This window comes from Lethenteron reissneri, chromosome 21 (genome assembly GCF_015708825.2).
Source record: "Lethenteron reissneri isolate LAM-NWPU_2019-01 chromosome 21, ASM1570882v1, whole genome shotgun sequence".
NCBI classification, from domain to species: Eukaryota; Metazoa; Chordata; class Hyperoartia; order Petromyzontiformes; family Petromyzontidae; genus Lethenteron; species Lethenteron reissneri.
The window spans coordinates 16,670,794-16,698,243 of NC_083799.1; the positions used below are offsets into that span (position 1 = coordinate 16,670,794).

The following is a 27,450-nucleotide window of genomic DNA, read 5'->3' on the forward strand; positions in this document are numbered from 1 at the left end:
GTGTGTGTGTATGCACACGTGTGTGTGTGTGTGTGTGCGCGCGTGTACACGTGCGCGTGTACACGTGCGCGTGTGCGTGTGTACACGTGTGTCCGGAACATGTTAGTGTAGCGGTTAGCACGCTGCACTACGACCCCGGAGACCCGAGTTCGATTCCCGCTCACGGTCAACACCAATGACGGGTTTCAGAACCAGTACTGGGCTTCCCTTAGGTCGACTCGGCCTCAGATAAATACCCGGTGCGGTGTGTAAACACATCCCCACTGGGGAGACGAAGCGGGGTCGGGCGTGGTGGTGCTGGCCGTCCACCCCCTCGTGTGCCTGGGAGTTGGCCTTCGGAGGTGCTCGCTAACTGATTGGCCTCCATCAGAGACGATGCATATGGAGGGTGCTTCAAACAAATGTTAACGCTTATTATGGGACTATCGTTTTTAATGGGAAAAACCGGATAATACATTGTAACATGATGACAGATGTAATGGTAATAGCTTCCGGAAGTCATCGAGTCTCCACTTGTTCGCCGTCGTGGTCGTCAAGTAGGCTGGCATCTTCCCCAGGTGGTCTCCAGAACCGTGAGCCACGCTTCTTGTGGTGTTGTTGCAAATTGTCTCAAGTGTCGACGTTTGTTTGAAGCACCCTGTGAGTGATTATCATCAAAGCATCTCCGTTGACATGTTCGCCACAAGTACGCGTGGTTCATGCCGACTTGATTCCTTGCAAAAAAAGGTTTCTATTTGTTGTTTAGATATCTTAACACCTCCTGTTGTTATTGCCAGAACGGGTAAAACCTCGTCTTATTATTCGTACTTTGATACGGGCAAAGATGTCCCATGAACGTCAACTTTGGGGCCTCGGGTCCCCGATCCGCCTCGTGGGCCCTTGTGCAGTTGCACCGCCTGCACACCCAATGCCTGCACCCCTGCTGGAGCCCGGATGTCGTCTTTATTTAGAGAACGCAATGCAAACCGCTCAACCACGTGGGCTGTTCAACATTGCACGGCCACACGATCTCTGCGTTTCGTAAACCCAAAAATGGCAACGTTGCTTTGTGATTCTTAAACAGCAATTTAATTTACAAAAAAAACCCGTGGAGGTTTTGCAACGGCGACTAATTGATCCATGCAGAGATGTTCACTGACTGTGATTTCCGAGTTTATTTGAGTAGTTTGTACTTTCCGCGAAACTCAACTTGCAATTGGAAACCCACGGAACCCCGCCGCTTGCTGCTGCCGCGAGGCTTTGATGAGCCAGAGAGAGCGAAGAGTTGGCAGAGGACACCCGCAGCTCGGCAGGGGGGCTCGGGGGGGGGGGGGGAGAGCTCGGGGGGGGGGGGGCTCATGGTGGCTCCTCATGGGGGGGGGGCTCCCCTCCCTTCCCGGGGCCCTTCCGTTCCGTGGAGACGCGCGTGGGCATCCCGTCCGCTGGTAGCCAGTAGGCAGTGCCCGTCTATATGAAGACGCGAATCCCCCCAATGAACGCGGGGGGGGGGGGGGGCACGTGGCGGTGCGGCCCTGGAGCTGCCCAGCGCCTCTCGACCGCTGGGGAAGGAGTCGCGCGGACTCCGCTGTGGAGAGCCGGGACCGGGGCCCGGGTGGTGGCGGTGGTGGTGGTGGTGACGATCTCGCCACTCGTGATTTCGCTGCGAGTCGCGACCTCTGCACCGTGCCCCGTGGCGAACAACACTGGCGTCCACTGTGCGCGAGACAGATCGTTTTGTCTTCTCTTTTGGATAGAGAACTCGGACATGCGCACACACACATGGAGACACACACACGGAGACACACACACGGACACACACACGGACATACACACGGACACGCGCGTGTTCTGTAGTGACCCGCGGATGGCACCGCTCGCCACTGGCGCGTTGTGCCGGGGCCCCGCGCGGCTCTCCGTGGGAGGCCGCGGCTATAAGAGGCGGCGGGGTGGACGCGCGCGGACGGGCTCGAGCACTCCGCTCTGCGCGTTTCTCCTGCTTGCTCAGCCCGGCGAAGGCGGCGGGCGCGACAGCGACACAAAGAAGCAGCGCCCAGGCTTTGGGTGGCCGCCTGCGAGGGCGAGCCCACGACGTGGTGGCCCCCAGCCCTGCTAGAGGACAGCAGCAGGAGCAGCAGCAGGAGCAGCAGCAGGAGCAGCAGCAGGAGCAGCAGCAGGAGCAGCAGGAGGAGGAGGGGGGCCAGGGTCCACGCTCGGAGCTGCGTCTCAGAGTTGCTGCCGCGGCCCCGGGATTGTGCCGCGGGTGTCGTCGCGAGTGGCGCTGCCCGGCACACACCTGGACCCCCCCCCCCCCCGGCACACACCTGGACCCCCCCCTACGCGCCCCCCCCCCCGCAGGTAAACACGGGGAGATGGAGCTGCTGCTACTGTGCCACCCCAAGCTGCTTGCGCCTGGTTGTGTATACACAAACATTGTGTGTATCTGTATACACACACACCTGTCCGACCCATAGGTCGACTGAGCACGTGGTGCGGTGTGTTACCATCAGCACTGGTGGGGAGACAAAGGCGGCCAAGACGTGGCCTCGGGCCACCCCCCCCCCTGCGCGCTGCCCCCCCCCCGCAGCCTGCCGACCTCTGAACTCACGGCCTAGAAGGGGCTGGGGGGGGGCTCTGTAGGAAGAGCGAGGGGGCGATCCATGAACAGACACCCCACCGGTGTCTCGCGACCCTCCGGGCGCCCTGGGGGTTGGTGGCGACCTGGGGGATGGGGCGCCCTGGGGGCGGTGCGGGACGTGTGGACACGCACGCCCCGAGGGCGCTCACAATCTCTTCTCTCTCTCTGCTCTCTCGGGGACCGTCTGGATACGGATCGCCCCGTGTACACGCAGCGGTCGTGCAATGCTGCTGAGAATGTGCCGCCTTTAATATGTAAATGTAGTCGGCGACGTTTCGGGCAATGTCCCTTCTTCATAGCACGCGTGCCCCTTTGTTTAAAGGCAGTGGAAATTAATGAACTGCCAGGGAGCCGTGTTGACGATGGCGTGTGTCGAGAATACACACACACACGTGGTCTAGAATACACACATGTGGTCTAGAATACACACACACACACGTGTGGTCTAGAATACACACACACACACGTGTGGTCTAGAATACAAACGTGTGTGGTCTAGAATACACACACACACGTGTGTCTAGAATACACACACGTGTCTAGAACACACACACGTGTGTGTATTCTAGACACACACGTGTGTGTGTGTGTGTTTTAGACCACACACGTGTCTAGAATACACACACACGTGTGCGGTCTAGAATACACACGTGTGTCTAGAACACACACACACACACGTGTGTGTGTTCTAGACCACACACGTGTCTAGAATACACACACACACGTGTGTGTTCTAGACCACACACGTGTCTAGAATACACACACACGTGTGTGGTCTAGAATACACACGTGTGTCTAGAACACACACACACACGTGTGTTCTAGACACACGTGTGTGTGTGTGTGTGTAGTCTGTCGAGGCTCCCCGGGCGGGGCCTTTGCCTGAGGTCGCCGCTGTCCCGGCCAAGTGGAAGCGCCGCAGTTTGCGGGAGCCGCGTCCTGCAACGTGTCACCTGTCGCGTTTGTCCCGCGACTCCCTCGCACGCCGCCTGGGCGGCAGCCACCGCCTCGTACACGGAGAAGCGCGGTGCAGCCGCAGCAGCAGCAACAGCAGCTGCAGCAACAACAGCAGCTGCAGCAGCAACAGCAGCAGCTTCATCACCTGCAGCAGCCACAGCAGCAGCCGCAGCAGCAGCAGCCGCAGCAGCAACAACAACAGCAGCAGCATCCTGCGTCCCGTGCCGTGGCCGCGTCCTCACGGGGAGCGGCGGCGCGGCGATTTGGGTGCGCAAAGCCGACATCGACCCCCCCCTAGCCCCCCCCACTCCCGGCTAACGTCAGTGGCGAGCGCAGTGACGAACCGGCCCCGGTCGGCCCGTGCCCAGCGACCCACGCAGAGCAGCGCGGTGCGCGCTGGGGTGGTCGCCCTCGTCCAGCAGTGGAGCGGCAGGGGGCAGTGCGGGGACGAGCCACATCATCATCGTCCATCATCATCTTCATCCATCGTCCATCATCGTCATCACCATCATCATCATCATCATCCATCATCATCATCCATTATCATCGTCACCATCATCATCGTCACCATCATCATTCATCATCCATCATCATCATCCATCATCATCATCATCGTCACCATCATCATCCATCATCCATCCTCATCCATCGTCATCATCATCGTCACCATCATCATCATCATCGTCACCATCATCATCATCGTCATCCATCATCATCCATCATCATCATCATCATCGTCACCATCATCCATCATCATCATCCATCATCATCATCATCATCCATCGTCACCATCGTCATCGGCATCCATCATCCATCATCATCATCGTCCATCATCATCGTCATCGTCACCATCATCCATCGTCATCATCATCATCCATCACCATCCGTCACCATCGTCATCGTCACGGGACCCCGCTGCTGCCGCCGCCACCGCTGTTCGAGTCGCGGGGTTCAGAGTCCACGCGGCCGTCGGGGCGCTGCGCGGCGTTCTGTGGCGTCTCGCAAAGTTCCACTTCGCCATCACCACCAACATCACCACCATCACCACAACTATCAACATCACCACCAACATCACCACCAACATCACCACCATACATCACCATCACCACAACTATCAACATCACCACCACTATCAACATCACCACCACTATCACTACTCTTAACATCACCACCACTATCATCATCACCACCAACATCACCATCAACATCACCACCATCACCACAACTCCCAACATCACCACCACCATCACCACCACCACTATCAACATCACGACCATCAACAATCACCGCCATCACCACCACCATTCTCAACATCACCACCACCAACAATCCCTACCACTCATCAGCAGCCATTGTCTATCCACTGCTGGACTGAAGCCCCCCCCCCTGCCCGCGCCTCGTCCGAGTCTGGGCGCACGGCCTCGCCTCTCGAGGCCCTCGCCTCTCGTGGCCTCGCGAGCGGCCCCCGGCGATGTCCCAGAGGAGGCCGCGGGGCCACAAGCGGCGCGACTCTCCACCGCTGCCGCTCGCATCGACCCTCAAGCACCACGTGAACGTCGCAGCGACGTCGCTCTCGGGGTGCGCTCGGGGTCGGGGGGAGGGGAGCTCCGTCCAGAGCAGCCCAGGAACTTATCGCACTCCGTCTCGGACCCCTGCGCTGTTCCCTCACCCAGGGGCGTCGCGCGAAACGTCGGTCTGCTTGCAATGACGAGTGGTGGTGGTGGCGGGGGGAGGGGGAGTTTGGTGGTTTGCGACCGTAGACGGTGCCGGACACCGTGCACGTGACCCGCGGGGGGTAGAGTCAACATGCAGGCTGCTGCTGCTGCAGATATACAGGCTGCTGCTGCTGCAGATATACAGGCTGCTGCTGCAGGCATACAGGCTGCTGCTGCTGCTGATATACAGGCTGTTGCTGCAGGCATACAGGCTGCTGCTGCTGCAGGCTACTGCTGTTGCTGCAGGCATACAGGCTGCTGCTGCAGCAAGCTGCTGCTGCTGCAGCAGGCATGCATGCTGCTGCTGCTATTGCTGCTGCAGGCTGCTCCGACCTGTTGCGTATCTCGCGAGCGACGGCTCTGACGAGAGACGACTCCCAAGAAGAGCCTCTCCGTGTCTCCACGTGCATTCCGACTCGCTCCTCCTCTCGTGCTCTCCGTGTCTCCACGTGCACGCCGACTCGCTCCTCCCGTGCGCTAACCGCGTCGTCGTCTCTCTGTCTCCGCTGCCGCCCAGGTGAGGTGCCCAGGTGAGGTGCCCAGGTGAGGTGCCCAGGTGAGGTGCCCAGGTGAAGGTGGTGGCGGCCGTGCCAGGACAAGTGAACGCCGACAGGTAGAGACGGCCCACCGAGCGCCCGCATGCCGCTCGCCGGCGCGTGCGGGTTTCTGCGTCGATGCCCGCGTGCTTTTTATTGTTCGGCGCCATGTCCGACGTTACGCGCACACCGCGCCCGACTACGAACACACCCACCACGAGGTACCCCGCTCACACACAAAAGACAAAGATCCCCCGGTAGTCCACACAGGCTCGCCGGGGCAAGTGCTGTTAGCGGGCCACCTGTGTGTAGTCGGGCCGGGGCGGCGCGCGAAGGGACGCGTGGTAGACACTCGTGCACCGGCGCCCGTCCGGACACGTTCGTCTCCAAAGTGCTGCTGTCCGCACACACCACCACCACCACCGCACTCTGGTTTTAAGGCTGAGTCGACCAAGGGGGAGGCCCCGGACCGGTTCAGATCGCCGTCACTCGTTGTTTGTGAGCGGGAATCCCACACGGGTCGCTGGGCCCACTCCTCTTACCGCTACCCACATCACACGCGCACCCGGAGACTCGCGGTCATCGTTCAGACGGTTTGGGGAACACGCGAAAATGATAGAGCCATGGCTTGATGCAGGAGAGGGAGTGGGTGGGGATGGGATTGCGAGGTGAGATGGAGAGGGCGGGGGGGGGTTGAGAGGTGGGATTACAAGGCAGGATTGAGAGGGGAAGATTGTGAGGGGGGATGGAGAGTGGAGGATTGCACCGTGGGATTGCACCGTGGGATCGCGAGGTGTGATTGCACGTTGGGATTGCACGCTGGGATTGCCCGGTGGGATTGCCCGGTGGGATTGCGAGGTGTGATTGAGACGTGGGGTCGCCTGGTGGGATTGCGAGTTGGGATCGCGTCGACCGCGGCCCTGAGCTGTTCCTCTACGTGGCCAAGGCTGGCGGCAGCGATGGGCGGTCTCTGCGTTGCCACCGAGACGCTCGCCGCCTTCACCGAATTACAACTAGATCTGCACGCACGGCAAAACAAACTTACAGTTAATAAACACCACACCTCCCTCGCTCATTCTGGCCATCACCACCCACGGGTAAAGTGCCCTTGGCGAGCCACTCCAGTGGGTTTGACGTCGTTGATTTACAACTCGGATTGCGTGGACGTCTTGCGCCACTGGTCGGTAAAACGACCAAAAAAACCCACCGTGCAGCCGCCTTGGCAATCCGCTGCTGGATGCGAGCTTCTACCGCGAGGCGCTGCGGGTGTTTGGCCCAGACTTGACCGCGCTAATGCGATCGAAACGTCGTGATCTGTTATTTTCCACCTACGTGACTTTACCGAAAGAACCAAAGAGTATGGATCCCTGTAGTCACGAAAGATTCAAATCAAGATTGTCCCACACTGGCCTGAGACCGCAGTGAGTGACCTGCACCCTCCCTCCCGCGGCGACGAGAAAGCACCAAGAGTTTTGGGCATGACGAGCCGTACAGACAATGCGCGCCAGCGATGACCTATTTAGGGTTCCTTCACCTGGGGGAGATCTAGGCCAGTCTTCTCCTGTTCGCACTCTTATCGCTACGAACACGGCCGTAGCGTGTACATCTCCAGTGTCGTTATCTGTCTCCCTTACAAGGCCGACACTATCGCAGTTGGCTTTCACTTCCTGATTTGAAGCTTTCGTGACTGCAGGAATCCATGCTGTTTGGCTTTCACGTGATTATAAATGATAGTTCTTGCACTTTGAGCGCCGAGGACATAGAGGCAAACAGATATTGTCCCCGACGGTGAGACGCCCGATAAATATGTAGCTAATTCTGTGTCGTGTTCACATTGGCCCGAGACTTGTCCAAGGCCCGGCGAGAGAGGCAGACCGGGCGGGTTTCACGAGGAGCGAGCCCAGGGCGCCTGGCGTGCTGGCACCGGGCCGCCGTGACGCGCCCCGGCTCTTTGCGGTTTGTGGAACTCTCAACCCAAATCCGAGTCAAGTCAAAGTCCCTGCTGGAGACAGGGCGCGAGGCCACGTTGGCCGTGGCGCTCGCCCCTCTCCCGCGAGCCGCCGTCCTCCCGCGAGCCGGATTTGAGCTTCCAGGATGAACTCTGCGGCTCTTGCGGGCCCCGGCGTGAGCGGGGGGGGGACCCTCCGCGCCTCTCGCAGCGTTTTACTTTGAAACGAAATGCGTGGCAGCCGCTCCGTTCCACCGCCCACCTCGGCCACGGGGCAGGGACCTCTGGGCGTCAGGGTGGGTGACCCCCCGTGGTAACGCTCGTGCCTCGCACCAAAAACATGCTGCGTTCGATTCCCGGCTCGGGCACCTTTCTGCGTGGGGTTTGTGTGTTCTCTCCCCCTGCCCCCTGCATGGACTTTCTCCTGTTTCTCCATGTGCTCCTCCCATAGCTAATGGAACACGCATAGTGTGAGCGCCAGTGGCCACACATCCCAAAGCTGAAGATTTACCTGCAAATTGCTCCATTGGGATCACGCGCAACAGCAGCAGCAGTAGAATTGCCCCACCGATTGCAAGAGCTTGGCAGGGCCCTCGTGAAAAAGTCTGGAGGCTTTCCTGGGTCAACGAGCATGAATACATACATATAATTACACCAGCACCGTTCGGGAAACCGTTGAAGGCAGACGAACTCTCTCTGATTCTGACAGCGGTGAGAAGGGGGCAAGAGGCGGAAGACACGCGTGGCCGCCGTGCACGCTGTGCCCAACGTGCCCAACGTGCCTGCCATGCCCGCTGTGCCCGCTGTGTCCGCTGTGCGAGCCATTCCCCCCCACTCAAGCCGGGTGGAACGGCGAGTGTGTGGCGTAGTAGCCGCGTGTGTTGGGGGGTGGGGGGGCACCACGAGGCTCACAACCACCCATCAACAAGCACGCCAACTTGGGATGCGCCACCTCCACCACCGCACCGCACTCGCTCGCTGTGCCAGAGCGAGAACCTCCGATGTGCACGGTTGGCTACGTACGGTGCGAAAGAAGTTCACCGTACGTACGAGAATGGCCCAGAGGCGCGCGGTGGAACCGCAGGCGGGCGGAAAGGCAGCGGCCAGGCGGGCAGCCGGTGCCCCCAAGGTCTGGCGTCCTCTCTGTATGCAGGTGTTAGCGGCCAACTAACTTGCTCACAAAAAAGTAAGAAACCGTAAAGAGAGGAAGACCTCACAGAGAATGGCTTGACGACGACGTCAGCAGTGATTGGTGCCAGAGAGCTGTGGCCACCGCTTGAGAATATTGGCACAAGACAGCGGAAAGTGGAAACAAAAGACGAACATTGTGCAGTGGACACCCACCTGGTCGTGGATTGGCCTGTCTGTGAATGAGTGTCTGTGAATGAGTGTCTGTGGGACCACGTGTGCGGTGGGTGCGAGGAGCCAGCCACCCCAATAAAGACGGTGACTGCCGTGCGTGAGAGACGACTTTGCCCATCGTCAGCCCGACTTGATGCCTCTCGTCGTCAGCATTTATCAATCGCCCCTCTGCGCAATGCCAAGAGCTGCCTCGAAGTGCTTCAGTCTCGCGCGGTCTCTTGATGCTCGGTAAGAGGGCGGGAATGGACACCGGCGGAGGCTGCGTTTAGAGCAAAAAACAAAAGACGTGTTGTTTGTGTTTTTAATTGAAGACTTCGCCGGACAACATTCCCAACATTCCGCACATTGGTCAGTGTAGATTACTCGGGCCCGCCACCCCTGCACCTTATTTACGGCTCTAAGACTGAGTGTGTTTACCTTGGACTGTGAGACTATGTTTACCTTGTGTTTACTTTGGACTTTAACACTGTGTTTACCTTGTGTTTACCTTGGACTGTAAGACAGTGTGTGTTTACCTTGGACTGTGAGACTGTGTTTACCTTGTGTTTACCTGGACTGTAACACTGAGTGTGTTTACCCTGGACTGTAAGACTGAATGTGTTTACCTTGGACTGTAGGACAGTGTGTTTACCTTGGACTGTAGGACAGTGTGTTTACCTTGGACTGTAGGACAGTGTGTTTACCTTGGAATGTAGGACTGAGTGTGTTTACCTTGGACTGTAGGACTGTGTTTACCTTGGACTGTAGGACAGTGTGTTTACCTTGGACTGTGAAACTGTGTTTACCTTGGACTGTAACACTGTGTGTTTACCTTGGACTGTACGACTGAGTGTGTTTACCTTGGACTGTAACACTGAATGTGTTTACCTTGGACTGTAGGACAGTGTGTTTACCTTGGACTGTAAGACTGAGTGTGTTTACATTGGACTGTAGGACAGTGTGTTTACCTTGGAGTGTAGGACAGTGTGTTTGCCTTGGACTGTAGGACTGAGTGTGTTTACCTTGGACTGTAGGACAGTGTGTTTACCTTGGACTGTAACACTGAGTGTGTTTACCCTGGACTGTAAGACAGTGTGTTTACCTTGGACTGTAAGACTGTGTTTACCTTGGACTGTAAGACAGCGTGTGTTTACCTTGTGCTTACCGTGGACTGTAGGACTGAGTGCGTTTACCGTGGACTGTGAGACTGATTGCCCATTGTTAACGTGGGGGAGGGGGGGGCACGCTCGGTGTACTTTGAGGCCACGCTGGAGGTCACGGGGACAGACCCAGGTGCCCTGGGTTGACTGGCTGGCAGATGCACCGACTGTGCTCCCCACTCTGCCACTTCTCTGCGCTTTGCCCACGCTAAAGTGCGTAATTATACTCACTTAATTATATCCTGATTTGGCAAAAATGTCCAATTTGCTTTACCCCAACAAAACAATAAATGTCTTAATTAGCCTCGCCAAATAATTCGTCGTCTCATTCACAAATCCCTCTCTCCGCGTGCACAAATCATTACCAAGGGTTTCCGAGACAACCCATCGGCCGCACACGCGGCCCCATCTGGGAGTCCCAGGAGTATCGACTAGCGGATCGTGCGGCGGGTGAACCGCGGGTGAACCGCGGGTGAACCGTGGGTGAACCGTGGGTGAACCGTGAGTGAACCGCGGGTGAACCGTGGGTGAACCGTGAGTGAACCGTGGGTGAACTGCGGGTGAACCGCGGGTGAACCGTGAGTGAACTGCGGGTGAACCGCGGGTGAACCGTGAGTGAACCGTGGGTGAACCGCGGGTGAACCGTGAGTGAACCGTGGGTGAACCGCGGGTGAACCGCGGGTGAACCGTGGGTGAACCGTGAGTGAACCGTGAGTGAACCGCGGGTGAACTGCGGGTGAACCGCGAGTGAACCGCAGGTGAACCGCGGGTGAACCGCGGGTGAACCGCGGGTGAACCGCGGGTGAACCGTGGGTGAACCGCGGGTGAACCGCGAGTGAACCGCGGGTGAACCGTGGGTGAACCGTGAGTGAACCGTGGGTGAACCGCGGGTGAACCGTGGGTGAACCGCGGGTGAACCGCGGGTGAACCGCGGGTGAACCGCGAGTGAACCGCGGGTGAACCGTGGGTGAACCGCGAGTGAACCGCGGGTGAACCGCGGGTGAACCGTGAGTGAACCGCGGGTGAACCGTGGGTGAACCGCGGGTGAACCGTGGGTGAACCGTGGGTGAACCGCGGGTGAACCGTGAGTGAACCGTGGGTGAACCGTGGGTGAACCGCGAGTGAACCGTGGGTGAACCGCGGGTGAACCGTGGGTGAACCGCGGGTGAACCGTGGGTGAACCGCGAGTGAACCGCGGGTGAACTGCGGGTGAACCGTGCCCGCGTGGACGGGCTACTAGGGCGCGCGCGCGCGGGCAGCCCGTGCTGAGCGGCACGCCGCTGGACGGACACTTTTATCTGCGATTGAAAACCCACCCGGGTCGGCAGTGACGGCCTTGCGGTGCACAACGAAGGAGTGCGACTGAGAGGAAACCTCTCACCACCAGACGACTAAACACTTGGCCTGGCAACGTGCCTTCCTTTCCCGCAGAGTCGTCTCTCTCTCTCTCTCTCTGTGTGTGTGTTGAACTTCTTTTGCACCTTACGCAGCTAACCGTGCTAATCGTGGGCGCGGGGGAAGGAGAACAACACTAAACACAAATAGAGTTCTACAGAAATTAGTTTTTAATCTAGACAATCATATAAAAGTGCACAGCTCCAGTGGCTTCCTAATATCGGAAGGAAGAACGTTCCAGACGGCCGCAGAAGGGCATCTAAAATCGCGCGACGCGGCGACCATCTTAGTTTGATGGCCAGCCAGGAGCCGCTGCTGCTGCGAGGATGACCGGAGTTTGCACGACGATGGGTTAATGCTCCTTGACGAGAAAAACGGAGAACCGTGGCCCCTACATCGCACGCGTGCGTTGTAGGGGCCACGGTTCACAGGTGTTCAGTCTGCAGTCGCAGCTGCCTCTCGCCCATCTCCCTCGTATCCACCGCCGTCTCTCGCCCCGCCGTCTCTCCCCCCGCCCTGTGTTTTGCTTTCAGTGCCGCGAACATGGAGGAGACTCCGGCCAGCGGCTTCCGCTCCGTGGTCGTGCCGCCGTTGCTGTTGCTGCTGCTGCTGCAGGGCGTGCCGGCACGCTGCGCCGCTCCGCGCGAGCGGCCCACGTCCTCGGTGGGCGCGGGAGGCCCAGGGGAGGTCGGCACCATCGCCGCCGCCGCAGCGCCGGAGCTGCCCATGGCCGTGTACGAGCAGAAGTACTACCTGCAGAGACTGTTCACGCGCTACGGCCAGGAGGGGCACCTCTCCCTCGACGCCCTGCAGAAGCTGCTCGTCAACCTGGGCATCGGTGAGATCCGGGTGCTCGAAGATCAGGATGAAGATCACGATCACGATGAAGATCACGATCAGGACCACGATCAGGACGACGATCAGGACAACGATCAGGACCATGACCACGATCAGGACCACGACCACGATCAGGACCACGACCGCGATCAGGACCACGACCGCGATCACGACCGCGATCGGGACGAGGGCGACGCCGGGCATCGAGCTGGCCACGACCGCCTCCCCGGGCCGGTAGGCCGCCGCAGGGGCGGCTCGTCGAGCTCCGCCGACGGCGCGGGGGACGTCGGGCCACGGACCGCGGCCCCCACGGGCGGCGCCGGGGATTGGCGAGGGCCCCCGAGAGGCGCGCCGGGAGGCGCGCCGGGAGGCGCCCGCAGCGCCCGGGAGGTGCCCCACGGCCGCGGGGCGTGGGGAGCCGCGGAGAGGCAAAGCCGGACGGCGGTCCAGGACTACCTCGCGTCGCTGGGCTTGTCGGGAGATCACGGCCACATTCACGAAGAGGTGAGATTGAATCCCCTCCTCCCCCGCCACACAAAGGGGTAGACCGCAGTTAGTGTGTCGGCAGGTCGCACGTGGCGGGGTAACGTGTGGGTACTCCCACCTCTTCCAACACATCTGGCCAGCGTGGAAGAGGAGGCCCACCATTTTGTTTTCCCCAGAGGGGCTCTCCAGGGCTCCCCCCACCAGCAGTGGAGCGATCGAGTTACTACGAGGTTGCGCCTTTACCCTTCGCAGTTTGTCGTGAGTGAGTCACACGAGTCCGCGAGTCACACGAGTCAACGAGTCAATGAGTCCGTGAGCCACACGAGTTCATCATGGTGAGCCTCCGCTGCCTGGCTGCTGGGGAACGCAGAACAGAGAGGCTTTCTGTGCAGGCTGTGGACACTGCTCCTGCAATCAACAACAAAGAATTCGAGTGAGGGCGAAGCTTTGTTTTCCCGCAAGCTCGCGGCCACCGAGTACCGAACCAACGCTGGCCAGCACGCATTCCCACAGAGGCCACGCGTCACGCGGCGGTCGCGATGCTCTCACATGATCTCCGCGTGGTCTCATGAGTTGCCGCGTCCCGAGTTCATGGGTCAGGGTCATGCATTTCAGAGCCCGACTGCTATGGAGACGCTTCATTCCCACAAAGATAACAAAGATCCCTCGTATAGCCTGTTACAGACCGTAGGGGCAAGTGCTGTTGGCGAGTAGCAGCACCTACAAAGGCTGGAACGGCACACGAGGTGGTGAGTGGCCAGCACCACGCCCGCCCGCCTTTGTCTCCCCAGTGGCAATATTTTTACACATCGCACCAGGTACTCAATTAAGGCTGAATCGACTTAGTGGAGGCCCAGGACCGGTTCAGCTAATCGTCGCCGGTGTTGGCCGTAAGCGGGAATCGAACTCGGGTCGCCGGCTTTGTAGCGCAGCGCGCTCACCGCTACGCTACCGCTTCCCAAATTCCCACACATGCACACACGTGCTTGCGTGTACTACGGCGAGGCACCCTCGATCGGGCTCCTGGTACGCGTACCGAACTCACGCCCTCAAGCTTCCCGTTGCTGTTGTTTATTCACCGCTCGCCACTCGCGTGCGACTCGTCACTCGCGTGCGACTCGTCGTTATCGTTCGGAATTGATCTCTGGGTTGGGCCACGTAATGATCCGGCCAAGACGATGTCTGTCGGGTAGACCCTTCACCGCCCGACACGGGCAGACCGAGCACGCGGTCACGTGGCGTACGAGCGCGCGTGGCTCCGTCGTGGTCGTGATGGGTCAGTTGAGTTTCAGTTCAGCTTATTGTGAAGTACCCTGTGAGCTAAGAAGAAGCTCTTGAATCGGTGTTTCACCAACAAAAGCATTGCTTCCCCGGCAAACGTAACGTACATAACAGGTCGCGAGAAAAATATAACTAAAGGAAATACATAATGCAGGAAAACAAGCGGCAGCAAATCGCGTTACGTAGAGTACCTTACAAAATTATCTTTAAGTATTTAACTAAAGTGAGGTCGCGCTCGCCCATCGTCGGTCGAGGTCGCGTGCCGTCGAGTCGGAGGGCGGCTCTCACGCCGCCGCCACCGCCTCCCACCGGTGCGCGCCGTGGTGTCTCGCGTGACCCGGCCTCGCCGCGGCGTCTCACGTGACCCGGCCTCGCCGTGGTGTCTCGCGTGACCCGGCCTCACCACAGTGTCTCACGTGACCCGGCCTCGCCGTGGTGTCTCACGTGACCCGGCCTCGCCATGGCATCTCGCGTGCGCCTGCAGTGCATGAACATCACCACGCTGCTGTGGAACTACGGCATGTCGTCGGCTTCCGGCGTCAACCAGGACCAGTTCATCTTCCTGTGCCCGGCGATGCTGTACCAGATCGACAGCCGCGTCTGCGTCAAGCAGCAGCACGACCGCCACGGCACGAGCGGCGCCGCCACCGCGCCCGACACTGGTGAGGAGCGGCGCGTTACGGGAAGAGATTCTTATTTGACCGTGCTTCACGCTGGTGTCGGTGAAGGTGGGGAGCATAGCTGTCGGTGCATAGAACAGTACAACGGCGTGCAGTTTTACTGCGCTCCCCACTCCTGACAAGATAGCGCAGCGGCGCCGGCCTCCAGTGTGTGCGTGTTCATGGCTGGCGGCCGCCCGTCCACACGCCGGCCAGGCCCGGGCCTGCTTGGCTTCCGGGCGCACTCCGCTGGCACGGTGCCGGCGTGAGCGTCGCTTACAAGGCAACGCGAGGCTTTCGGGTGCTGCTCAAGTGGAACGAGGAGTCGACGCGGTCATGGGCGACGGTGCGATGTGAGCATGGTGGGGAGAGCGGTGGGGAGAGCGGTGGGGAGAGCGGTGGGGAGAGTGGTGGGGAGAGCGGTCGGTGGGGAGAGCGGTGGAGAGTGCGGTGGGGAGAGCGGTGGAGAGAGCGGTGGGAGAGCAGTGGGGAGAGCGACGCGTCCGCGTTTGACGTCCGCTCGGTGGGGCAGGTGCGGCCGCCTGGGGCTGGGGCTTCTTGGCCATCACGGCCATCTCGCTGCTCTCCCTGCTGGCCGCCGCCTTCATCCCGGCCCTGTCACCCGACGCGCTGTCCAGCATCCTGGGCTTCCTGGTGGCACTGGCCGTCGGGACCTTGAGCGGCGACGCCCTGCTGCACCTGCTCCCCCACGTGAGGGCCCCCCCCCCTCCCTACCCCCCCCCACCCCCCCTGCCCCCCCACCCCTCCCCACCTCCCCTACTCCCCCTACCCCACCCCCGCCCCCCCTACCCCCCTATCCCTCTCTCCTCTCCACGTACACAGTCCCCACCGACGGTCGCATCGCATCGATGACCTTCCGCAGCCGTGATCGTCGGTAGCTGCGATCAAGGCTTAACGTCGCCCGGGTCACGGCCTAACCCAGGCCAAGTCCCTCCTGCGAGCTCCGAGCACGACCGGCTCGGAGCACTTAGCTGCGAGTCGCCCGGCCACCATCCTGGCTCGGGGCTTCGAATCCCCGACTGGGGCTTGGCAAAACGCCGGCGTCCCTTCCTCCCCGACGCCGTCGCGCACCGAGCCGAGCGCCTCCCTGAAGGCGGCGCGTCGCGGTGCTGCGGGGCTGCAGGCGCAGGGCGGAGGACACGGCCACGAGCCGGGAGGCGCCGGCGGGGACTGGGCGAGCGGCCTGGTCGAGCGGCTGCTGCCGCTGGGCAAGGGGATGGTGGCGCTCGGAGGCGTCTACCTTATGTTCCTCCTCGAGAGTCTGCTGCCCCTGCTGCGCGTCCGGCGTGGACAGAAGGCAAGCCACCCGGTGCGCGCGTCCGTCGTGCGGGTCCGTCCCGCGGGTCCGTGCCGCGTGTCTGTCCCACGTGCGTGCATGTTTGGGGACACGCCTGTTGCAATAATAATAATTACTTATGTACCCACGCCGAGTCCAGAGGTTATTTTCAGGGGGGCCCTGCATCCCGTCAGCCACATGGCCTCCTGGGAGTGACATTTTTCAGCAGCATTGGTTCAAGTCGGGACCAGTTTCAACATTCGGCGTCTCATCAGCAGTCAGGCTTGCCTGAACCAGTGCTGCTGATAGGCGAGGACGCTCTCTCGAGTGGATGTGGGTCCTCGTGGAGAGGCCCCTGTGCCGAGGCGGCGTGTTGCTCAAGTTTGCTTTTTTACAAGGTGACACTATTTATGTTGTCGTGAATAATGGCACCGGAGTTCACCCCTGCCTGGCGGCAGGGAACGTGTAGACAGCCGGGTTGCACGGTAATGACGTGACGCCGTGGTGATGACGTCATGGTGATGTCGTCGTGGTGATGACGTCGTGGTGATGACGTCGTGGTGATGATGCCGTGGCGATGACGCCGTGGTGATGACGACGTGGTGATGACGTCGTGGTGATGACGTCGTGATAATGACGTCGTGGCGATGATGTCGTGGTGATGACGACGTGGTGATGACGTCGTGGTGATGATGCGGTAGTGATGACGCGGTGGTGATGACGTCGTGGTGATGACGTCGTGGTGATGACGTCGTGGCGATGACGCCGCCGCTGTGTCCTTGCAGAAGAGAGAGGCCCGGGAGGCGTGCGAGGGAGGAGAGAAGGAGGCGCCGCCCTGCGAGGAGTTGGAGCTCAAAGTTGACGCAGGTGAGGAGAGTTGTTGGAGGCTGCCAATGGTGGTGAGCGGGGAATGATGGCGGTGGCCGGTACCGCGGCTGGCGGGTGATGGTGGGCGGGTGGTGGGCGGGTGATGGTGGGCGGGTGGTGGGCGGGTGGTGGGCGGGTGGTGGGCTGGTGATGGTGGCGGTGGGCGAGTTTCTTGCTCGGTTCAACAAAGCGTTATGCCCCTCATCCACGTACGACTTTGACGGTGCCGATTGTCGCTGGTGGCCTGACGTTTTGGGCCTTTGGATCTGCAGCCAGGTGTTTTAAATCAGAAATATTCCCTTTCATTTCACGCCGGTGATTGCAAACACACCGGGAAATATGCAACGGGCGCTTGTGCCCGCGTGACGTTTCGGTTCACTGGGCTGTGTGGGGCGCTGGAGGTGAGGGTCAGGGTTACGAATAGGCGTAGTGCGGACCGGATCTGATCGAAAAGAAACCAATTATGAATTGTATTCAGGTCCCGCTGAGCAACGAAAACGTCCCCGCGGCCGATCAGATTACCAACACGCAGAGATGCCCCCCTTGCACGTGGCGACGGCTCTCGGCCGTGCGCAAAGCCACCGCTGCGCAAGAACTGCATTGCGGTCATTCCATTTGTGGCTCCGTCGCTTCCGTCCTGCGCCGGGCGCCGCTCTCGGCCCTGCGCCACGCACGCGGCCACCTCTGATCCCCGGCGCATCTCCCAGCGCACCAGTCGGGCGGCGGCCACGCGGAGGAGGTGTCGCGAGAGGACCGGGACCCGGACCGTCGCCACGAGGGCCGTGCCCACGGCGGGGGCCTCGGTCAGCACCGCGGGCACTCGCACGCGCCCCCCGGCGGGGCGGGACACGTCGGCAACATCGCCTGGATGGTCATCATGGGCGACGGCCTCCACAACTTCACCGACGGCCTCGCAATCGGTACGTCCGCGCGTGTGTGTGCGTGTGTGTGCACGTGAGTGTTTGAACATGTTATTTGGTGTTTGAATATCTTAACACCTGCTGTTTTATTCCCATAAAGGGTAAACCCTTCATACTTACGTGGGTGTGTGCATCTGCCAGTCAACTCGGTCAACCCACGGCACCTGGGTCTGTCCCGTGACCTCCTGCCAGCGAAGCCTTCGACACTTCACGTGACCTCTAAGCGCACCTAGCCTGGCACTAGCGCCGTGGTGACTTCGCCACGGCTCGATGGCAAATGGCGACCATCGTCGTCGTCCTTGGCGTCGTCCTTGTTGTCGTCATTGTTGTCGTCGTCATCGTCGTCGTTGTCGTCGTTGTTGTCGTTGTCTTCGTTGTTGTCGTTGTTGTCGTTGTTGTCGTCGTCGTTGCTGTGCGAGTGGCTGACGTGGTGCCCGCACCTTGGCAGGGGCGGCGTTCAGCAGCAGCGTCACGGTGGGGCTCAGCACCTCCATCGCCGTGCTCTGCCACGAGGTCCCCCACGAGCTCGGTGAGACAACCCCCCCACCCTCCCACCCTCTCACGCCCCCCCCACCCTCCCACCCTCCCACGCCCCCCCACCCTCCCACGCCCCCCCCACCCTCCCACCCTCTCACGCCCCCCCCACCCTCCCACCCTCCCACACCCCCTCCACTCCCCGCACTCTCCACCCCCCCACCCCCCCCACTCCCCACCTCGTCACCCCAACTCGAGCCCCCCCAGCAGGGCTCCTCGGCCCTCTCGCGCCTCTCTCCCTGCAGGCCCCGGCGTCCTTGAGCCGCTCACGGAGCGTGGAACTCCCTCCTCCACCTTCTTTGTCTATGTGCCCCCCCCTCGTTATCACCCCCCCCCTCGTCATCACCCCCCCCCCCCCCCCCAGGTGACTTTGCGGTGCTGCTGCGGGCCGGGATGTCTCTGCGCCGGGCGGTCTCCTACAACCTCCTGTCGGCGCTGCTCGGCTACCTGGGCATGGCCATCGGCGTGGCCGTGGGCCGCCACCTCCACTCCTTCACCCTCTGGATCTTCGCGCTCACCGCGGGCTGCTTCCTCTACGTGGCGCTCGTCAGCATGGTACGGGCTCGGGGGGGGGGGGGGGGCGGTGGCCGGGCGGCTCGCGGCGGCAGAGCGAGCGGCTCGAGGTCGGAAGGTCGTGAGTTCGCATCCTGGCCGGGGGGAGGGGGGGCGGGGTGACTCGGTCGATCGTCGTCCCCCGCGTCACCCTCGCCAGAGACTTCTCCGGTCTCTCTCGAGCTCTCGCCTGGTCAGAGAGCACCACGTCGTGGAGAGCGGTCGTCCCACGGAGAGACTCGCCTCTGCCATAGCAACGTGGAGTTCCCACCACTGGGTCTGCAGGGCTGTAAAGCAGGAGATGAGCGCCAATGTCTGGACCCTGAGCAGGGATACCCCCCCACCCCGACCCCGGTGCAGCAGGGGTCCTGTCGTGGGACCGGCAGGGCAGCGCGAGCAGGAGCTCCTGCCACCGCCTGGTTGGCGCGGAGCGAGCTGTTGCTGTGGTCGGTCGCCGCCTGCTCCCGCGCCGCCGTGTGGGAAGGGGACGACGGCGTTGTCACTGCTCCTATCGTCGTCGCACCGCCGTCATATCGTCGCCGCACGAATGACGACGATCGAAGGCGGCAGTGAAGTGCCGCCCCCGTAGCCAGACCGGCAGGACTGCGGCTCGTGCCGTGGCGGCCGTCGCGAGGCGGTGGCCGCAGGGCCACGCCGCTGGGCCACGCTGCCGGGCCACCACCCCGAGAGAGGCCAAAATGGAAAAACGCCGTTCACTTGATAACAACAACAATAACGGCAACAACAATGACCTATTTACCTGGTCAAACATTCTAGTGCAGCTGGCATGCTTTGGCTGTGGGGGTAGGGAAGCAGAGGAGAGACCCGTGCGGAAGAGGAGAACACGTATGGCTATGTACGGTTCATCGTGGATACACCACGCGCCCTCGGCGTGGACGTGAGGGAGAGCCGCAAAGGGGGGAGCGGGCCCCGTTCCATCAACTGTGAACCTCCAGCGCCATCTAACGTCTCGCGCGAGCACAACACAGCGCCCTGTTGGTACAAAACACAGCGCCCTGTTGGTACAAAACAGCATTCCTAGCGTGACTTTGGTGGAATCGGCGCGTGTCATCTCCTGTTTTCTTTGCCGGCTGCCCTGCGAATTCTCCGTCGGCTTAGATCCAACGCGGCCCCACGGATCTCTCCCCCCCACTCCCACCCCCCCCGCTCCCAGCCCTCCCACCCCTGGCTCTCCCTTTCCCGTGGCCCCCTCCGTGGCAACCCCAGCTGCAACAAATCCCTGCCCCCCCCCCCCGCTCTCACGGCCACCCCCACCCTGTGAGATTCCACCGCCGTGAGACGGTGCCGCGAATCCGTCGCGCTGAAATATTTGCCGAGAAACGCGGAGCTTGGGGGGGGGGCGCGGTGCAGAGATCGCTCACCCCCCCCCCACCCCCCACTCGGGCGAATGTCTCGCTGCGGAGTTTGTGCGTTCTCTCTCTGTCTCTCTCTCTCTGTCTCTCTCTCTCTGTCTCTCTCTCTCTGTCTCTCTCTCTGTGTCTCTCTCTCTTTCTTTTTACGATCAGTGGAAACAAGAAGATGCTCGGTGTAGTCGGCACTTTGCTTCGTTCATCATTTCGTAATTTTTTTTTTTATAGCTTTGCTTTATGTAAACCCCCACCTCTCGCTTACTCTCTCGCTCACTCTCTCGCTCACTCTCTCGCTCACTCTCTCGCTCATTCTCTCGTTCTGCACGCAGCCCTTCTCGCAGTCCAACGGCCTCCGATGGGTAGCTCATGTCAGCATGCAGAGCTCCCCATCATCTGCCACCGAGCACATGGCCTCCTCCATCGCCCACTGCTCCTTGAAGTCCGGCACGGCGTGGGTCAGCCGCGCATGGCGGAACTCCAGCCACACCCTGGCTCCGACCAGAGCGCAGAAGGTGCCCAGGCTGCTGGCCGGTCGTTTCCCCTCCAGGGCCACCTTCCTCACCCTGTATACGGCGAGCTTGGCATAGCCGACGAGCACGTTGACCAGCCCCTGAAGATGTTGGGGTCCGTCGCCCTTTTGGTATCCCAAGATGAGGACCGTCGGGGAGAAGTGGAGGCTGAACCTTAGGAGGATGTTTTTGAGGACCTTGAACAACAAGTCCAGGCTCTTGCACTCCACGTATTGGTGCGCCACCGTCTCCACTTTACCGCAGAACCGGCACTCCGGGGACGTGTCGGTGAAGCGCGCCAGGGAGGCGTTGATGGTGACGGTGCCGTGGGCAATGCTCCAGCTGAGGTCACCGATGCGGTTGTACGTCGGGCTTGAGTAGAGTTGCCTCCAGCGAGGCCTCTCCGGAGAGATGCAGGGCAGGGCTTTCCTCCAGGCATGGTCCTTGTGGTTCCTCAGGGTGTCCTGTTGGTGAAACCGGACCATGTAGGAGTAGAGCACCTTTCTCTTTACATTTGCGAAGGCCACCTCCAGTAGGTCTCTCAGCCGGCACAGGTTGTGATCCGCCTTCGCTTGTCGGCATTGGCGATGCAGTGGCACAATGGAGAGCTCCGGTGGAGGGGGACCGAGAGGGGCCTCGTCATCCCCAACGCCGATGGGGGGTGTTCTCCCCGCTGCCGCTGAGAAGGCTCCCTTGGCTTCGGCCAGGATCCGGGCAGCCACCCGGAGTGACTGCAGCCCCCCGTCTTTGCGGCCATGTCTGCTGGTCCGAGCCACCGGCCCCGTGTTCCAGGCTCCACCAGATCTCCCATCCTGGTGAGCCGCGCATTGCTGAGGCGCCTCTCCATGCCGGGGGTGGCGGTGGTGGATGGCAGCTTTGTCTGCGGGTTCCTGAGGATCGGTTCGAAGACCAGATCTTCGGCCGATCGCGGTTGGTTCAGCCTCCTGACGGCGAGGGAGCTCCATGTCTGCAGGACGCTCCTGTAGAAAGATGGCAGCTGTCCCAGTGGGAGGCCCTGCAGGTCCAAGTAGAATAGTTGTTTGGAGCACTGCAGACCCCCCAGCTGTTTCAGGAGGAAGGAGGCCGTGACGCTCCAGGCCGGCGCAGGGGCGGCGTGCAGGAACTTGTGTGCGGCCTGCAGTCGGAAGGTGGCAAGCTGACTCCGCACGCACAGCGGCCCGTGACCGCCCTCGTCCAGTGGCAGCGCCAGGACCCCAGCCGCGACCCGGTGTCCTCCGCCCGACCAGAAGAAGTCGAGGACTCGCTTCTGAAGCGCGTTGACGAGGCTCATGGGGGGGGGGGGGTGCAGGGAGAAGAGTCGGTGCCACAGCATGGACGTCTGTCTCTGTCTCTCTCTGTCTCTCTCTGTCTCTCTCTGTCTCTCTCCGCCCCCTGTTCCGAGTGGGGGGTTCTCTCCGGGTTCTCCGCTTGTCTCCCACCCGCGGCTAGAAACGCGCAATTTTTGGCGGCGGTGATGGCCACACATCTCAGCCGCAGCGAGACCCGCCTCGAACACAGACTGGGGGTGTGGGCCTTCCCATGTCCACTCTGCCACTCACCTCGCCCTTCTCACGCTCGCCTCGCCCTTCTCACGCTCACCTCGCTGGGGGTTACCCCCGGCTCGTGGCGGGTGACGGTGGCAGGGAGGTGCGCACCACGAGTTGCCCAACCCTTGCCAGCCTCCTCCCGCCTTGCTGCCACTTTCACCCTGAGCCCCCCCCCCCTACTGAGTCCCCCCCCCTACTGAGTCCCCCCCCCTACTGAATTCCCCCCACTGAGCCCCCCCACTGAGCCCCCCCACTGAGCCCCCCCACCACTGAGCCCCCCCCCCAACTGAGCCCCCCCACTGAGCCCCCCCACTGAGCCCCCCCCCCACTGAGCCCCCCCACCCCAAGCAGAGCCGCCCCCTCCCCCTGGCCCTCGCGGCTCGCCCCGGGGTCAGGGGGGGTGCAGGGGGAGGGGTGGTGGGGGAGGGGTTGGCGGGGGCTGCTTGGGGAGTTGAGGAGGTGGGTTGGAGGGAGGGGTGTGGGGGTTGGTGAGGGAGGGGTGAGGGGGGTTGGTGAGGGAGGGATGGGTGTGAGGGGTTGGTGAGGGGTGTGGGGGGTTGGTGAGGGAGGGGTGTGGGGGTTGGTGAGGGAGGGGTGTGGGGGTTGGTGAGGGAGGGGTGAGGGGGGTTGGTGAGGGAGGGATGGGTGTGAGGGGTTGGTGAGGGGGGGGTGAGGGGGGTTGGTGAGGGGTTGGTGAGGGGGGGGTGTGGGGGGTTGGTGAGGGAGGGGTGAGGGGGTTTGGATGAGGGAGGGATGGGTTAGAGGGGTTGGTGAGGGGGGGGTGAGGGGGGTTGGTGAGGGGTTGGTAAGGGGGGGGTGTGGGGAGTTGGTGAGGGAGGGGTGTGGGGGGTTTGTGAGGGAGGGGTGAGGGGGGTTGGTGAGGGAGGGGTGAGGGGTGTGAGGGGTTGGTGAGGGGGGGGTGTGGGGGGTTGGTGAGGGGGGGGGGTGTGGGGGGTTGGTGAGGGGGGGTGTGGGGGGTTGGTGAGGGGGGGGTGAGGGGGGTTGGTGAGGGAGGGGTGAGGGGTGTGAGGGGTTGGTGAGGGGGGGGGGGTGTGGGGGGTTGGTGAGGGGGGGGTGTGGGGGGTTGGTGAGGGGGGGGGGGTTGCGATGTCCGCGTTGTTTGTTTTGCTTGAGGTGGTCCCCGCCGGGACACTAAGAATGGGAAACTCGCCGCGTGTTCTCCCGAGTTGTGTTTACAGGTGGCGACAGTTTCGCGAGCGGAAAGGTGATGTCATTGCGCAAGATCAGCCGCGTGCTCGGGAGATTGTTTTATTATTATTGCAACGAACTTGGAACCCCAGTCGGAAAATGTAACTCCACGTGAGAACAATGATTGAACAATGATTGTACAATTATTGTACAATGATAGCGCAGCGCGCTAAACACTACACTACCGCTCCCCACACTCATACACGCACACACAGACACATACACGCTCTCGCACACACACACACTCATACACACGCTCTCTCACGCACGCGCACGCACACACACATGCTCTCACACACACACTCACATGCTCTCATACGCACGCACGGATGTGCACGCACACACATTCTCACACGCGCACACACATTCTTGCACACACGCACACACATTCTCGCACACACGCAAACACGCACATGCAACAACATCAACCGCCATTCGCCACTAAGTAGCGGGTGTAGTCACCACGACGCTTGTGCAGGCTATGTGCACCTTGAGGCCATGTGAAGTGTCGAACGCCCGCTGGCAGGAGGTCACGGGGCAGACCCAGATGCCACAGGTCGACTGACTGAGATAACTGGCTGATGCACCACCTGTGCCCCCTACTGTGCCAACTTGCTGTGCTTTAGCCACCCGGCGCTCCGCTCTTTGTTGTGAGCGTCACTCCTCCGCCCTCCGTTGTTGTTGGAGGGCGACTGCCTCCAACTGCCCAGTAGCATCCTTCACGAGCCTCCTCCACAGAGGCCGATCTTGACACCGCTGGTACCAGTCATCGGCAAGTCCACTCCACATCCTCCTGTACCACATCACTCCATCTCTCCTCTAGCCCGTGCCGCGCCTGGTTAAACCCAGGATGGATAGTAGGCAGGCCAGCCTAAATGTTTCTAACCGGCGAAGATCTTCCATTAGGGGGGTCCACGTTTCGCAAGCGTAGAGAAGGGAGGGAATGACCGTGGCCGAGAAGACCTGAAGCTTCGTGCAGAGTGATAGACCAGGTAGCTTCCACACAGCGTTACGCAACCAATGAAAAGATAATGCCGCTCGACTGATTCGGAGTGAGACCTCTGCTGTTAAACCGGAGCCGGTCATGAGCACACTGCCCAGGTATGGGAAACTCTGCACTCTCTCCACAACTGCCCTATCAGCAATTGGGAGTTGTGGGGGTGGAGTGTCCGATGGTACAAAATACCGAGGCAGGTGCTTAGTTTTGGTGGGGCTGATGGTAAGGCCCCACCTCTTGGTGGCAAGCTCCAGGTTCAGCAGCAGCGCTTCCAACTCATCCTCTGAGTGAGCAGCAATTACCAGATCATCAGCATACATAACGTGGTTGAGCTGCAGGGAGCCATCCCTTGACCACACCCGGGCATCGATCAGCCTCCCATTGTATCTGTACCAAATGGAAATTCCTCTGTTACAGCTATTAAAGGCTTCACGAACTACGTGGTAAAAATAGATGTTAAATAATGTGGGAGCCAGAGGACATCCCTGTCACACCCCAAGGTGTACAGGGAATGGCTCTGACTCCCGGCCATGTAGTTTTACCCAGGCCCGCTCACCATCATGAAGGTCCTTAATGATCGTGAGCAGAGGGTCAGGGACTCCGAAAGCATGAAGAACAACCCAGAGCCCAGGCCTATTGATGGTATCATAGGCCTTGACCAGGTCAATAAAGCAGAGATGTAGGTCTTGTTGGAATTCCCTACACCTCTGCTGTAGCAGACGGACAGAAAATATGGCATCTGTGCAGGACCACCCTTTCCTGAAACCGCATTGGGGCTCCGCAAGCCTCTCCTCAGCGTGGCTAGCAAGGCGATGTTGAATAATCCTTGCCAGGAGCTTTCCCGGCACACTGAGGAGTAAGAAGCCCCTGTAGTTGTTACAGGGCATCCTTCCAATCCTGTGGAACCTGTCCAGTGGTCCAGACTGTTGTTATGATGTCATGTAGGGCAGTCTGTACACAAACGCCACCCTCCCTCAGCATTTCGCTTGGGAGATCATCTCTGCCCGGTGCCTTTCCTGGTCTCAGACTCTGGATCGCCTTCAGTATTTCCTCAACAGATGGCACCTCAGCCAGCCACTCACAGATGGTGACTTCCTCCTCCAATATTTGAGGCAACGCAGCCTCAGCAGGGTCATCCCCACTTTGTCCCATGTTGTTTTCCTGGCTGAGGTTTTTCCCCTCCCTCAGGACCTCACAGAAATGCTCAGGAAATCTGCAAACCTATTCCTGGAGGTCGGAGATTGGATAACCGTTCTTTCCCCTCATGATGGTAATAGGTGTGGCGCTGCAGGTTACTTTTTTGATGGAATTAAAGAGCGATTTGTGATCACGGGCCACTGAGGCAGACTCCATGTCCTCAGCAACCCGCGACTACCACCCATCCTTGTAGCGCCTCATGGCTCTCCGAACCTCCGAGCGAAGGCTGCGGTAAGCATCCTCATTCTCCGACGTGGGATGCTGTAGCCGATGAGAGTGGGCCTGTCGCTTTTTCTCAGGAAGCTTGACCACCTCCTCTGTCAGCCAGGGTCTCTGGGGAGGGCTGCACCGTGTACCCACAGCTCCCGCTCCCCCTGCGTGCCACTCAGTGGTTCCCCCCTCTGCCTAGGGAGTCGTCCACTCCGGTCCAGGTCTTCGGATCTCGCGACGGTGAGCGGAATGGCGCGTTCTCTTGTACAATGAATGCGCATTGCTTGGACTCGGCTGTAATGAGCCCTAGGGGCTGGATCTCTTTTTCCAGCAAGCACCACGTGCTTCCATCACATTCGTGTGTGTGTGTATAACAAGGCCTTGACAAACTCTGTGATGAAGAAGATTGTTTTTGTTGCTTTCAAGTTGTGCTCCCTAGTTTTGATCAACTGCAGGATGTTCCCAGCTGCTGCTGCTGCTGCTTCTTGTGTCGCGTCGTCCTCGCCGAGACGCCGGCGGTGACTCGCGCGTCGGACGGAGCTCCGCCTGCCACTCTCCTCGTGTCGGAGCGACCGCCTCAAGGACGCGGCGCCCCGTGCCGGGGGGTGACCCCGGAACCCCGAGTGGGCGATGCCACCTGGGGACCTTGTAGTTCCCACCAGCGCCACAGCTGAGGCCCCGCTGTGGGACAGGGGGGGTCAGTTATTGGTGAGGTCGCAGAGAGGGTCTACGGCTCGTGACTGAGGCGCGATGGCCCCGGCAAAGGCCGACTCTGATGCTGATGCTGAGAGACCGAATGTCGACACCGGCTCGTAGTTTGCATTGCACCGACGCGCTCCCAGAAGGCCGCGTGGAAGGGGGGGGGGGCGTCTTGCCTGCTCGTGAATGTTGTGGCTTTTATTCTGCACGACGACGCCCACGGCAGCTCCTCGCTGCAGCGAGAGGTCATCCGCCCTGACGCTGCCGCCGCTGCTACCCCCCCTCACCCCCCCCCCCCTCTCGTTTCCGCCGCCCGCAGCTCCCGGAGCTTCGCGCCGACGGCCGCGGGCCCAGGGGCCTCGGCCACTTCCTGCTGCAGAACGCCGGCCTCCTCCTCGGCTTCGCCATCATGTTCCTCATCGCCCTCTTCGAGGACAGCATCGCGCTCAGCCTCAGCTTCTAGGCCGCAGCGGCAGCAGGGGCCGGGGAGCGCCTTCGCTTGCACATCGGCAACGCACGTTGTGGTTGTTGTGGTTGTTGTCGTGGTTGTTGCGGTTGTTGTCGTGGTTGTTGTTGTCGGGTGTTACACATCCCATCGACCGCACCCCGGCGG

The 27,450-nt window shown here is 60.9% G+C and overlaps 1 protein-coding gene across 2 annotated transcripts; it reads left to right on the forward strand.

Annotated features, from left to right (window-relative positions):
* The first annotated feature begins 1,578 nt into the window (after positions 1–1,578).
* Positions 1,579–27,450, forward strand: LOC133345326 (zinc transporter ZIP10-like). Of its 2 annotated transcripts, XM_061555997.1 has the most exons (11): positions 1,579–2,334; positions 5,804–5,899; positions 12,200–13,007; positions 14,755–14,932; positions 15,462–15,640; positions 16,074–16,259; positions 17,012–17,093; positions 17,801–18,013; positions 18,462–18,542; positions 18,912–19,102; positions 27,157–27,450. In XM_061555997.1, the coding sequence occupies exons 3-11, from the start codon at positions 12,210–12,212 to the stop codon at positions 27,298–27,300; spliced, it is 2,052 nt and encodes a 683-aa protein (XP_061411981.1). In that variant the 5' UTR covers positions 1,579–2,334; positions 5,804–5,899; positions 12,200–12,209; the 3' UTR covers positions 27,301–27,450. The 2 variants fall into 2 exon arrangements, with proteins under 2 accessions (XP_061411981.1, XP_061411982.1); XM_061555998.1 differs by lacking the exon at positions 1,579–2,334 and having other exon boundaries at positions 5,798–5,899; positions 16,074–16,247.